The following is a 14,521-nucleotide window of genomic DNA, read 5'->3' as shown; positions in this document are numbered from 1 at the left end:
TAATTTACAATCAAAATATTAATATTTTACTTGTAGTTTGGAAAAAGTATGTGTATGTATATATATATATGTTTTGCTTATTTAAAAGATAAAATTTAGATGTTAATAAATAAAACTACATAATTTCTACTAATTCTGTTTCCATTGATTTGTGCTTTATAGTCATACCATGCAAAAATCTTTTTTTCCTGGAAAACTTTCTGTTTGGGTATTTTTGGGTCCTATGAAATCAGATTGGTAGAAGAGGGAAGATGTCTCACTCTACCATGTTCAAACTATAGTGCTTTCTAAAATTATGTTTTAAGGTTTGTTTACAACCACAGTGACATTTCTGAGGCCTGATTCTCAGGATTAATTACTAAATCTATGTTTAGTATTTGCTCTCTTTTATTACCAAAGTTATTGGGTGATCTTTATGAAACACTTAAACTTAGCATTGACTGAGGTAGTTTCCAGTGTATCTTCCACAAATAGGCTCTACCTTTTTTCCTCAAAATAATTGAGAGAAGTGTTTTATAATATTTACTCTGAGAGCCTTTATAAAATGATGAATAAAAGTTAACACTTTTCTGAAGGATGATTTGGAGGCAAAACCCCTGCATTTGATCATATATGCATAGTTATTATCACAAAATGGATAATAGCTTATAGATATAAAAAGCTATTACAAGTAATAAGAAAAAGATTAACACACCAATGGAAATAGGTAAGGAATAGGAAACAGGAATTTACATAGAACTAAAAATAGCCAAAATTTATGGAAATTTTAATTCAAATTAAAAGGTGGAGGCAGTAATTCTTCTGGCAAATAGTAGTAGATGCTCAATAAATATTTATTTAATGAATGAATAAAGTAATATTTTCACTCATCCAACTGGCAAAGGGTTTTAAAAATAATATGACTCTCCAGAACTAACAGGATATCCAAGCAAAAAATAATAGCGGCGGGTAACTACCAATTCAAACTACAAATATTCAACATCTAGATTCTATATTCTTTTTTAGCTTATAGTTTTTGGATAAAATTAAGAATGGAGATACGTTTTAGAACAGAATATAGCCACACTCAAATAAACAAATTGCACTTCTAAGAAAATAATTGATAACAGTTAATGTACATGACAAGCCAGTCTCAAGAGTTGGTCTATAACATAAAAATTATTTTAAACTATATCATTCAAACAAACAGTATTTAGAATGAAATAAATTTTATATTAAGGTATATATAAATCGGTAATCAATTCAAAATGTTACTATGTCCGGTGAGACTATTTGTCCTGGTATACGCGCATACGGAGGTAGAAGAGAGCGAAGAAGGAGCTATCCCGCATAAGGTCACTGACCAGCAGGTGGCGCTTCTTTCCCATCAGCCTTAATTCCAAAGAACAGTAAAAAAACTCTGAGGAAAAAAAAGTGCTGATCTACCCTTGTCATATTATTGACACTTCTTAATGTTTGGGGTTCTCCCCCAAAATTAATTATTTTCTTCCTCTACAGTTTATCTGTGATGCCCAGAAACCATTGACTTCCTGGAATTTTTATTAAGAATTCCACATTCTTGCCATGTTTTTCAGATACTGTGGCTTCTGCCAATAAATTCTTATAAATTTTCACTTCTTTTCTTTCAATAACATCCTAGAGAATATGATTCAGACTCAAATTAATCACTGATCCTGTTAATGGCTCCTAGGAGTTTACTTCCGATACCCTTTATTATATTAAATCAAACTTGATAGTGTGCTAGATCATTGCTCAGCTGGGTTTTCATAAAAGCACTGGTATTTAATATGATTTATGCCTGGCTTTCTGTTAATATCTTTGCTTATTGTGTGCTTTATTTTTAAAACAGACATTCTTAGCAATTGGTACTCCTTTAAAATCTAACATACTTTTAAAATATTTTACAGGAAGCATTTTATAGTAAAATGTGTCACTTATTTTATATTATAGTCACATTATAGTGAACAGGAACAATTTATTTAATTTACAATCAAAATATTAATATTTTACTTGTAGTTTGGAAAAAGTATGTGTATGTATATATATATATGTTTTGCTTATTTAAAAGATAAAATATATGACAAGATTATTAGGAAATTCAAAGTATTGTATTTTTTAAAGCTTTGCAGCAAAGGGGCAGCTCTGGGAAAACCCTTTGAAGCATCTGCTGAAGATATAGCAAGCGTGGCAAGTTTCATTGAGACAAAGCTTGTTATCTGCTATCTACGGATGAGAAAACCTGACCTTGCCCTGAATCATGCACACAGGTAAAATGAAAGACTAATAACCGCAACTAAGCGCTACTCATGCTAGCAGAGGATACTATCTGAGATTGTCTGATCACCTTCTATTTCGTTTCAATTTAAGGATGAAACAAAAAAAATATTTATTTACTGCTTGATTTATGTAGAGTAAAATAATCATGGAGACCACAAAGGGAATCTCAAAACCTAATGGAAGAAATAGACACATAAGGAGCTATTCATAAGGCAGGGCAAAATAAAAAGGCAGTCAACTATAGCAGCAAATCGCTGCAGGAAGAAAAGAGGGAGAGAATAAGGTAAGTAAGGAAGGTGGTATTGAAGGGTAAGAAGGATTTCCAAAATTGCAGAAGAGATGGGGCATGGTGAAAAGGAATTCTGACTGTGAAGATGTCCCAAGACTTGAAAGCACATGGCTTGTTTGGTGATAGCATGGCAGATTCAAAGGATGCTAGCATCCTTTGGACAGCTTTCTGAAGGTGTGATATACTTTTTATCTATGTCCTTAAAAATTTATTTTTTATATTTCTATTCTTCTTTAGAAGTCTGTATCATTATATTACAATATGACTTCCTAGAATCCCCACGTTTACCCAGGCCTAGCTTTTCGTCTATAAAAATGTACCTCTCCTGTGTTTTATTTTCTACAGGTCTTGCTCCCATGGGTAACAATCAGTTTTAATCTGCAGCAAAGATAAAGTGATTATGTTATGCCTTTCAAATAACTCTTTCCTTGAAATCGTGATGCCTTTATCCCTGCCTGCCTGACTTACAGCAATTTACCTAGAACTTCTGGGTTATTCATTTTGTGGTCTCACATTCTGTATTTCTTTTAGATATAAATGGCAACACTAATATCAACATGAAAGCATAATTCCCTCTTTGTTAATAACCACTGGCAAACATAATTATCAGTCGTATTAAGACCCATATGTAAGTGAGAGATGTGTCAATATGGTAAAAGTCATTTACAAACTCACATCCACTAGGATGTAAAAGTTCTTTCTACCCAAGATTTTTCACAACCCCAATAGTGGACTTAAGCTTGACCTCAGGGACCTACAGACAACTAAATCACTTTGAAATTCACAAGATGACCAGCTTGAAAGAAATTCTCCTGCTTAAGTAAACTACGGAAACTAGAAAGAGATTCCCTTTGACGCCAAAAAAAAGTCTAATCTCTATATTATCTGGAAACATTTTATGCAACCATACGTTCCAAACCCAGTATCAAGATATATGGTCTGTCAAAGAATTTTGTTCCTTTTCCATTTGAAAGAAATAAGATTGGAAAGGTAATGTGCACTTCAGGATGTCAAAATATTGGAATTTCTGGGTTACTAGGGTGACTTGTGAGCACAATGGGGAAAATATTTGAAATTGGGACTAGCTGAGAAAATTTATAGACATATATAAACAACAAATTGAGATGCACTGAAAGTAATTATATACTACTTTCTCCGTGGCTTTCACTATACATAAAGAGGGCCACCATCATGGCCTGTATTTCAAAGAAAACATTTCCTGGAGATCATTAATAGAATGGTTTGATGGGCTTTTGAATCATATTCAATAATAATAAAAGTGTTCCAAATAGTATGGATATGTCAAAATTCAATTCAGTGTTATCAAAAATAAGTAATGGGAATAAAGTATCAAAAATTCCACAAAAATCCAAGTTAGAGAATAAGATGCTATAATTCCTGAGGATGCAAGAATCAGCTTCAATGGGATCACTGTCTAGAATTAGGAAACTTGTGTTTTAAAACCAAGAGTGTTCTTTCAAGCAAGACCTTGAAAATTACTGAGGGGAATAGATATAATGATGAATAGTAAATGATCTTCCCTATTATGTTAGAATTAACTTTGTACATTTTTTTCTACTATAAAATAATTTTTGCTTCTGTTTCTAAGTTGAACATTTAAGTAGGAAATGCAAATCAATAGAGGTTAAACAGTCAATTCATACAATTAATAATGCACCAAGTGAAATAAATCATTTTGCTGCTCTTGTCATAGCACAGAACTGCAAAAGTCAGTGGATATGATTTTAATATTAAGACATTTTTAAAGACCCTAGATTTGAAAACAGAATCTGAAATATAATCAATAAATATATTTTGAAAAAATAAATTAATTAATCAGGATAGTTAGTCTATAAATAGCTCAGAACCATTAGTTACACACTGAATGCAGAATTCTGCTTTTGTATTATTATCACATTGTGATAGTTTATACTAATCACAGATCAGAATTAAAATATTCCTTTTTTGCATTTATTTGCATTTGCTGAAGCATCTTTAATTTTATGTAAATGTAAGTCTACTGCATACGTTTAGACTTGTTAACACAAAAATCAGCTTTAAAATCATCATGTAATTTTGCTTCTGATAAAAATAAATGCATACTGTTTTGTCATACAGAAGACTATAAGAACTATAACTTTATGGTTTAAGATCAACAAAGTTACATTTGAAATTAATCGGGTAAGCATTGACATTTAAACAATAATAAGTGATACAAAGTCTCTAAAAACAACTATTTTCAAAATGGCTTTCCTTTTTTTATATAACATATCCAAAGTGACAAATATGGATATCACCTTTTACTTCATCCAAAAGTAATGCTTAGACTCACCAATCAAACACATCGATTCTCTGTTCACTTCATCACACTAGTACCACTGTTTGTCAGTAGGTATTTTGAACACTTTTCTGAAGACTGATTTCTAATTATTGCTATCTTATCAAGAGTAGAAATGATGCTATAATTCTTTTCCTATCATATAATTATATTTGATGTACATAATTATAAAAATTTTAATGGTGCATACCACTGTTTTATATAGTCCCCCCTTTAGGTTTTTTTGTTTATTTTTCTTCCAGAATTTTGTTGCCACAGGTAACAAACAAGATGAGGTCTAAGTACCAAATATGTGGAAAAATATCCTATTTTTGAAATTGTTTTATGATAGTAGCATCTACATTTATTCTTTCATTCAACAAATATTTATTGAATGCCCACCAAGAGCCTGTTTCTGTGCTAGACAGTGAAAAGACAGCTATAAACAGGAAATATGTGATGTTTATATACCAGTAGAAGTGGCAAACAAAGTATAAAAATAAATAATTATTAGTAAATATATGAGACAAATAGAATGTGATAAATGCTGTGAAAGAAATAAATATAATTTTATGTTGCAGAGTCAGCATAGTTTATTGAGTCATAGCACAGAGTCTAGACTCTGCCTAGGTTCAAATTATGACTCCCCCACTCACTAGTTAGGCTGAATTTAATTCTCTATAAAAATTGGCTGTAATAATAGTACCTATTTCAAAAATACTATCTCATAAGGTTTTGTGAAAGTTAAATATAAGCCCATGGATTTTTTTATTCTAGCCATGACAGAGTTACTGGTACTAGACCTGCCTTCTTGCTGTCAACAGCTATAAAACTGGACAAAATATATGAGTCAAATGCCTTCAGCATTGGAAAATGGTGAGAGAAGGACCATGATACTTGAGAGGAGGAAAATGCACATGGTGTATTATCAGATTTTTGCTGGGTTTATTTTTCTTCCCTCATTCAGGGACATGGAGACCAAGTTGGACTCAGTCTCACTGAACTGAAAAGGCAGAGATGAGAATACCAGGCCGATAAAAAAAAAAAAAAGCTACAATTATAGGATAGTGACCAAAGAAAAGTTAGCTGTTCGAGAGGGTTAGGGGACAGAAGTCTGCATAAAAATTTACTGCAGGTTTTTAGCCAAGATCTGAGCCATGCTTGTAAGGAATGAGATTCCACATAGCAGAGATTGCCTGCTACAGAACTAAGTGTTAAATAGAAATACTAGATACCCTGCAGTGCTGAGAGACGTTGGAGTACCAGGGCAAAGAGACCTCACTGAGCACCTCAGGCACTCAGGTGACACCTCAAAGGGGGGTCTTTAAGAGTAAGGACAATGATCTATCAAAAGAACCACACGTTAGGATTAAACTTAAAACCAAAATAGGCCTGTCCTAAAAAAAGACTAAAACCAAGCTTGATAAAAACAAGAATATTTGCCATTTGATTCTCTGAGAGAAAAAATTAAAAAAAAAAAAAAAAAGAGCCTCAACATGTTTTCAGGGAAGATGTCACAATTCAGATTCTTTACAATATCTCACCCAAAATGTCCAGCATAAAATTAAAAATTACCACATATGCAAAGAAGTAGTAAAATGAGACCGAGAAAATAAGCAGTCCATAGAAATAGACCCCAAGATGACTCAGCTGTTGGGACTGACAGACAAGGATTTCAACAAAGTTATGAAAATATGTTCAAGGAACTGAAGGTAAAAATGGACATAATAAGTGAAGAATGAGAATCCCAACAAAGAAACAGAAACTGTAGGAAGAACCAAATGGAAATTTACATAGATTAATAAAATATCTGAAATAAAAAATGTATTGATTTACCTTAACATCAAATTGAAGAATGCTGAAGAAAGGGTTAGTGAACTTGAGGGCAAATCAATAGAAAGTACCTCATATAAAGAACAGAGAAAAAAAGATATTTTACAAAATGAACCAATGAATCAGTGACCTACTTTGAGAGATAGTAACAAGCAATCTAACATACATGTAATTGAAGTCTCAGAGAGAGAAAAGAGAGAATGGAACATAGAAAATAATTCTCGGAAATTTCCCAAATTTGGTTAGAAAGAAAGAAAAACCCAGTGAGTCTCAGCTAGAATAAATACAAAGAAAACCACATCTAGAAACATCATAATCAAGCTGTTGAAAATCCAAAAAGAAGAGAAAATATGAAAGGCAGGCAAAGAAAAAGAACACATTACATACAGTACAACAATGATACATATAACAGGTGGCTTTTATTCGGAAACTATGTATGCCAAAATACACTGAAGCAACAACAGATAGTAAAGTAGATAATTTGGAAACTTCTATGAACATACAAATTTGGGGGTGTCATTGTCCACATTTTGGAGGTTAATTATGTTCAGAAGTACTATCAGCTTAAAGCATTACAGATACTCATGAGTTTTAGAATGAATTGATTCACAGTAGAAATTATAGGAATTTTACAAATTTCTTCCAGATCTCAAGAAATGAAATATTTCAAAGACAATGCTCTCTTGTTTACCATAACTACAAGTTTAAAATTTGACTATTAAAATCAACACATCTGTAGCATTAGATGAAATAATTCTCACAGTCTTAGATAAATTTAAAACTACAATACTATAGCAAAACAAAAGGGAACATTGTTGGTGTCAGTTTCTTGATATGAGTAAATGCATAGGCTATTCAGTATCAGTATTGATACTGCTTGTAATAATAATTGGGAACACAAAATAAAAAGGTTTGAATTTTACCTGTATGTATATATAACCCCGGGTACCTCTCAGTGTCTTGCTTTGGGAAAATGTATGAGTGGCTGTTGTGATAATACTGACATTCATTTCCAAAAGACATTGCATTATCCATACTCATTTTCATCAACTCTTAAAGAAAAGGCCCAAGTTAGAAAATTCCTGTTTCTTCTCTTTCTGTGATTCCTAGATTACTGCTTGTTTCTTTCAATTGAATGAAATAAACACAATCTATACATGTTTGTGTGTCCATGTGTTCATGTTTGTATGAACTTGCCTGTGTGGAGAAAATAAAAAGAAATCATCACATTGCTATTTTAAAAATATCTTGTTGAACTTTCTGCAAGTTAGGCACTTTGCCTCTTTAAGGAGTTATGCATATTAAAATGCTATATGACTTTTTAGTACCTTTATATCTCATGCTATTGTATCCCCATGAAAATAAACCCACTTATAAAAGGATGCTTCCAGCGAGGTGTGGTGACTCATGTCTGCAATCCCAGCACTTTGGTAGGCTGAGACAGGAGGATCACTTGAGGCCAGGAGTTCAAGACCAGCTTGGGCAACATAGAAGGACCCCCATCTCTACAAAAATTAAAAAAAAAATAGCTGGGCATGGTGGTGCATGCCTATAGTCCTAGCTTCTCGGTAGGCTGAGCCAGGAGGATCACCTGAGCCCAGGAGTTTAAGGTTGCAGTGAGCTGTGATTGCACCACTGCATTCCAGCTTGGGCGACAGAGTAAGACCTCCCTCCCCCAAGAAAATGATGTTTCAACTTCAGATCATATTAAACACCCCAAGTTTTCTTTTAACCCCTAGAAAAATATGTATATAACATGCCAATTTCTGTGGAAGGGCAAAGACTGTTTTCACTTTACCATACTGCAGAAAGCAACAACAATATCTTACTGCAGTGCAAAGTCGACCATGTTAAGAAATAGTTCTCAAGCATGAACAAGAACAAGCACTTATTGAACACTTACCATGTGGCAGGTGTGAATTAGATCCTTCCCGTACTATCTCCCTTAGTCCTTCCAATAACTTCTTGAGAAGGTTTTCTTATTACCATTTTACCGTTGAAGAAACAACATCCCAGCAAACCTATCATATCACAGTCATTATTCTTTCTCCAAAAAATTATGCCTGCCATTGCATTTCATCCTGAAAATGAGGAAACTCATACCATCTTCAATATCTGGAGGAGTTTCGTACAAGTTGGAGTAGCACTGGGATGTAGGAGACATTGACCCTTGAAGTCATAAAAACGTGATTCAGCTACAACTTCACTCACTGTGTTGAAAAGCCTTGCTTTCCTCATGCATGATGTGTGAATAATAACATTTAGCAAGTCTACTTTACAATATTGATGCAGCACAACTTTAAAATCACAAGTTTCTAATATATAGCATCGCCACCATCCTTCCTTCCCTAATACCCGAAGCCTCACCTCTTCTTTGTGATTGCCACATGAATTAATGAAATAGCCTTATACAGTAAACACACAGCCTTATATGTGTAAATAAAAATTAAAGGAAAAGATAATTAAGATTAAAACAAATAAATGCCAGAAAATAGTTAAACATGGCCCTATATTATCCAAAGAATAAAAATGGCTAAGTGTCTGAGGGTCATCATTTGTTTATCTTAGTAAGAAGACAAGAAACAGGATCCAGATGGCTCAGACATCTTGTAAGTTTCTTTTTTAAAGAAGAAGAGGAGGAGGAGGAAGAGAAACAACAACGATTGTGTCTAATAAGAGAGGAAAATTTGAAGACAACAAAGGCAGAACAAAAGCAGACTGGGCCTCCCTTGAACTTTCGATAATAGGTTCTGAAGTTGGATCAGATTTCTTGAGGAGCTTGTGTTGTCAAACCCCAAATCCAGGCTCATGTACCTGATGTGCAGCTAAAGCCAAACGCTCTGACACAGGTGCTTAGAGACGAGAAAGGTTTATTCTATTTGGTCAAAGCAAGAAGAGGGGGGAGCAAGGTCTCTCAGATCCATCTTGACAAAAGGATGAAGTAGGGAGATTTTATGATGCTAGGAAGGAAGGAGAAGTTTCAGGGAACCAAAGGGGAAGTCTGTGTCACTTTAATCCCAGATAACATTGTGAGTATCCAGACTTCTGGGTGTCAGCAGCTAGTGACAGCTTTCTCAAGAGCATTCATTTCTTCTGCAAAACAAACTCTTAGATTTTCCTTATGACCCAGGAGCTGTCTCCTCCTCCTGCTTGACAAAGAAAGGGTAAATCATCGGTTAATAATTACTGTGAGAACAAGGGGTGCTGGGCAGGAAGAGAGCAATTAACATGTGCAAGCAAACAAGGGCCTAGTCAAATTTTACATTATTTCGGTCATTTAAAAAAATGCCAGGGTACTAAAATCTCAACGGGCCTAGCTACATCTGTCCAAGTTGCAAAAGATGTGATAAAGGGATCAAACTCATTCTTATGAAATACATTTACCACCTTTGAAATGCTTATATTTATAATTTTTTCATTATAACAGAGCTTGCAATAAATTAATTAATTACAATAGCTCTGGCTGCAGCACCCCTGTATTGCCTCCATTGCCCTTTGCTGTCCCTCGCATGGCTCTTTACCCAGACATTTCATCTTCTACCCTTATATGTAAGTTGACTGCATTTTAGTTTACAATCATCTTTCCTAGCTTTCACTCTTTCTCTTCTTACAATTTAGCCTGGTCTTAACTCTTTTATCTTTCTTTCCCATTTACTCCTAGATAAGAAAATGGTTCATAAATGAGCAAGCAGTATATGAATGTGATGGAGTGGTATCCTTATGCAACAATACATCTGTCATTCAGGGCCTCTCTTTAGATTGTAGGTCTACTATTAATAGCTGTTGATTTGTTCCCTGCCTTTGATTTCCATGTGGTTCTTGGAAAACCGATTAGGGAGATCCCATTTTAATGCACAGTTCCCGTTCTGAGTATCGACTTCAGGAGATATTGTTCATTTTGATACTTGAAGCTGGCAGGAAGGCTGCATAGATACTCCTTGTGGATGGGTTTATTCATATGTTGTCTTAAGATGATTCTTTTACATTTGTTTCCCACTTTCTAATATACCAGCTCTAAAATCCATTCTGGTGAGTTGAACGAGTCACTTAGCCTTTCTGCAACCTCTTCCTCTGTAAATTCTCACTGGGGTATTAAAAGCATTCTTGTACTTAAGATTTTGAAACGTTCTAAAACATGTGAGTGGTGTGGCCTGAGGTAACTATGCATAATAAGAACAGAAGAGATATTTTTGTTTCTACTTCCTGAAAGATAAAAAATCAAAGAAAAAACAGGTTCTGGATTGTCAAGGATTAATTCTGCAATGACAAATAAAGAGAAAAGCTGTAAGTTTCCTTGTAATGTAGGGAAACAAGCTTCAGCAACCAACGGCCTAAATTCGAATCCCTACAACGTTGGTGGCTGGTCTTGACTTTCACAAGTCACTTAATTTCCCTTTGCCTCAGTTTCTTCAACTCTAAACAAAGGATAATCACAATATCTTCCTCAACACTTGTGAAAGGGGTCAAATGATATTATCAATGTGAAAATATTTTGCAAATGAAAAACTATTCACATCTTAGCTTAATGTCACCATTCTGGCATTTTAAATACTTCAGGTGGCCATCCTAAAATTTTACAAGAGTCTAAAATTCATAAATTCTTTTCACGAGCACAGTTGCTCTGGCTAACATGGTGAATGGTCAGTATCTAATACCAACAAGGAGAAAATTATTTTTATAATCCATATGGGGACATGTTTGCTTGTTACCTCTACACACAAAGAGATTTCCAATGAGTTAAAAACTGGCATAGGTAAGGACCAATACTAAAACTGAGGAAGTCTAGAGAAACACAAGGAGCTGATGAATACTGGATGTTCAAAAAAGTTAAAAAAAGATTAACTTAGAGGAAAGCTGGAAGACTACCCACATTTCCAATTTTAACCAACACATTTTAAGGGACTAAAGCTCATTCCCACTGAATCTGCTTCACTCAGGCTAAACTATAGAAGTGATGTTTGTGTCTTATTCTCAAGGCAACTTCCCTCTGTGTTTACACACCCTCTCAGTCCTAAGGGTCTTCTCTGAGACACTTGGCATGGAGAAGTCACTATATAAGCTATTACATATAGGGTTACAAGTAGCAAGAGACAAACTTGTATCAAACCAGTTTTTATAGGAGCAGACGAAAAACATAGCTCAGATGCCAACCCTTAAACATTGTGTAGCGCTTGCCAGCCTGTGTTAGATATTTAAATTTTCTCTTTACTTCCTTTCCAGATAGAAATCTATTGGGCATGCCCAACTTGCTCTCATTCTAATAGTTTACCTTAGATGAGCTGACAACCTTACAGATATAGATATCACTCTGTTATCCTTTTGACTTTTCACAATGCAAGAATGTATATTTCATATGTATGGATATTTTCATGGACATTCCATTGATATTTTACATCATTGACAACATAGTCTTAGCTGTAACAAGCATTTTGCAAATTCTGTGGTTATACTGTTACTGCTGTATTTCCTTAAACCCTCCCTCATTTCCTCTTCTGTTGCTATGGCAAGAATTCCTCATATTCATCCTCTCTTGGGCCTGTGACTTTTTCTCATTTTTTGTAGAAGTCTGAAGAGCAGCCATATGTTAAGTTATAACACCTTTAGCTTGAGCAGAAATGTCTTATTGGTGGCATGACCTATAACTTTGCTCACAACTAATAACGTGTGACATGTGCCTTTCTTACGAATCTTCCTCACTGAAGAAAATGCAGACCATGTGCCTTTCCTAGTTCATCTAGGCAAAGTAATTTTGTAATTGGATATAAATGTTCTTTATGATATTACCAGTTATTAAGCATTTGTTAACAAATATGACTTTGACACAGTAGTCAGTTGAATTCACAGTAGTGTTTGATTTTTGAGTGTTTTAACAGTAAGAGATTAGCAGATGAAAAAGTCTAATATAGAACTTCATGCTACATTTAACTTCATCAATGTGCTGTTTTTAGACTTCTAACTCCTGTAAGCTTCCCTTGTGGAACCTGTTCAACACACACAGGCTCTGAGAAAAGTAGTTCTTGGTTTTTGTGAGAAGAAAATAATGTGAGAATAGCATTGAGAAGTCATATGTATGTATCCAAAAAAAGGGTGGGAAGTATTTTAGTCTCAGGAAAGAGGGCAAAAGGATGGTGTAATATAATGTGAATTATCAAACAATTATATTCCATGTGCCTCTTCATCTTCAATGTTATTGTTAAAGCCTTTGTCCAAATTTTGACTATTTACTTACATAGTTGTCCTGAAACTTTGGTCTTAGGACCCCATTCCATTTTCGAACATCATTGAGGATCCCAAAGAGTTTTTGCATATGTGGGTCTTAACTATAAATACTTGCCATATAGAAATTACAACTTAGAAAGTTAAAAATATTTATTTACTCATTCATTTAAAAATGACAATAACCCCATTACATGTTAACATAAATGTATATTTTATGAAAAATAATGATATGTTTTTTTAAAAAAAACACACATGAGAGCAGTAGCATTGTTTTACATTTTTGGAAATCTATGTGATGTCTGGTGTCATAAAAGAAAGCTGAGAAAAAAAATTTTTAAAAAAGAAAGCTGAGTTCTCATATCTGATTCTGCATTCAATCTGTTACGATATGGTTGCATTATATGAACAAAATCCAGTGTCACACAAGGTATGTAGTTAAGAAAGGAAAAAATAATTTTAATAGCTTTTTCAGATAATCTTGAATATTATTCTATGATATTACACCAAGACTTGACAAGTGGTAGTTTCTTAAAGATGAATTGCAATACGGATTCTGAAACCATATCAATCAGCTTTTGTACCCTGTAACATTAAAAGCCAATAGTCTATCTTGTACTTTGAGTGGATTGTTTATCTATGCATAAGCATTGGTCATTTGGAAAATAATATGCAGATTTCCAAATGTTGACACATTTCATTATGCAATAGCAAATTTAAAAATGGCATTTGTTAGCATCACCAATCTTATTAGAAAAACCTTTAAGCATTGGGTGGCTGTCAAACTCACAGTGACAGATGTAAGTTTTCTAAAATTCTAATTTTTACTTGAAAGCTCAAATTTTTACCACTGGCAATAAATACTGTCAGTTGTGTTCCTTTAAGTGACAGGCACACATTTCATTTTCAAGAAAATGTCTGCCAAATTCCAAGTCTGATAATCATAATTTGTTCTTCCAAGTAAAACATGGTGTTCCACAGAAACAGTAGCTAAATCAGCTCACAAATGTAAACAATGGCACAAGTGCAAAAGTACTTTTCCTCGAGACAGCCATCATATTTCGGTATGCAGAAGTGTTTCATGCCTACTTCCTACCTCGTCATACTAAATATTAAAAAAGACATGTACTCAAAGATTGAGATTTAAAAAAAATTGGGGGAGGGAGTGCATGGCATGCACATAATGGTGAAGAATACACTCAGTGACTACTAGAACAATTTGGTATCACTGGTTTGATTCCTGCAAAGAAGCCAACAGTTTTCCTCACTGTGGCCTTTGCAACATCAGTGCAAATGCCAATACGGTGGAAAGGAAAATAATAGATTCATATTATTATAAAATAGTTTGACTTTGTAAGTCCCCTGAAAACGTCTAGGAACCCTTGGGGACTTGCAAGCCACACTTTTAGTACCACTATATGAGTTCACAGAATCCTTAGTATTCTCTCAGCTTTTTAATTTTTTATCTTTCTTCAGAATAATTACAATGATTGTCTTCTTTTTTTTTTTTATTTCAGGGTATTATGAGGGTACAAACATTACGGTTACATTTTATGTCTTTGCCTCACCCAAGCGAGGGTTAGAGGCAT

At 34.0% G+C, this 14,521-nt stretch overlaps 1 protein-coding gene across 1 annotated transcript in view; it reads left to right on the top strand.

The window, feature by feature from the left end:
- The window catches only part of SPATA16 (spermatogenesis associated 16), a 248,859-nt gene that overhangs the window by 86,524 nt on the left and 147,814 nt on the right, over positions 1-14,521 (top strand). Inside the window, exon 3 of the mRNA XM_012640216.1 lies at positions 2,122-2,267. Within this exon, the coding sequence (XP_012495670.1) occupies positions 2,122-2,267 (146 nt within the window). The remainder of the gene's footprint in view (positions 1-2,121; positions 2,268-14,521) is intronic.

The sequence above is a fragment of the Propithecus coquereli genome, unplaced genomic scaffold (assembly GCF_000956105.1).
Source record: "Propithecus coquereli isolate 6110/MARCELLA unplaced genomic scaffold, Pcoq_1.0 Scaffold15, whole genome shotgun sequence".
Classification (NCBI taxonomy): Eukaryota; Metazoa; Chordata; class Mammalia; order Primates; family Indriidae; genus Propithecus; species Propithecus coquereli.
Note: the sequence above shows the minus strand (reverse complement) of the source record. Positions and strands in the feature narration are given on the sequence as shown.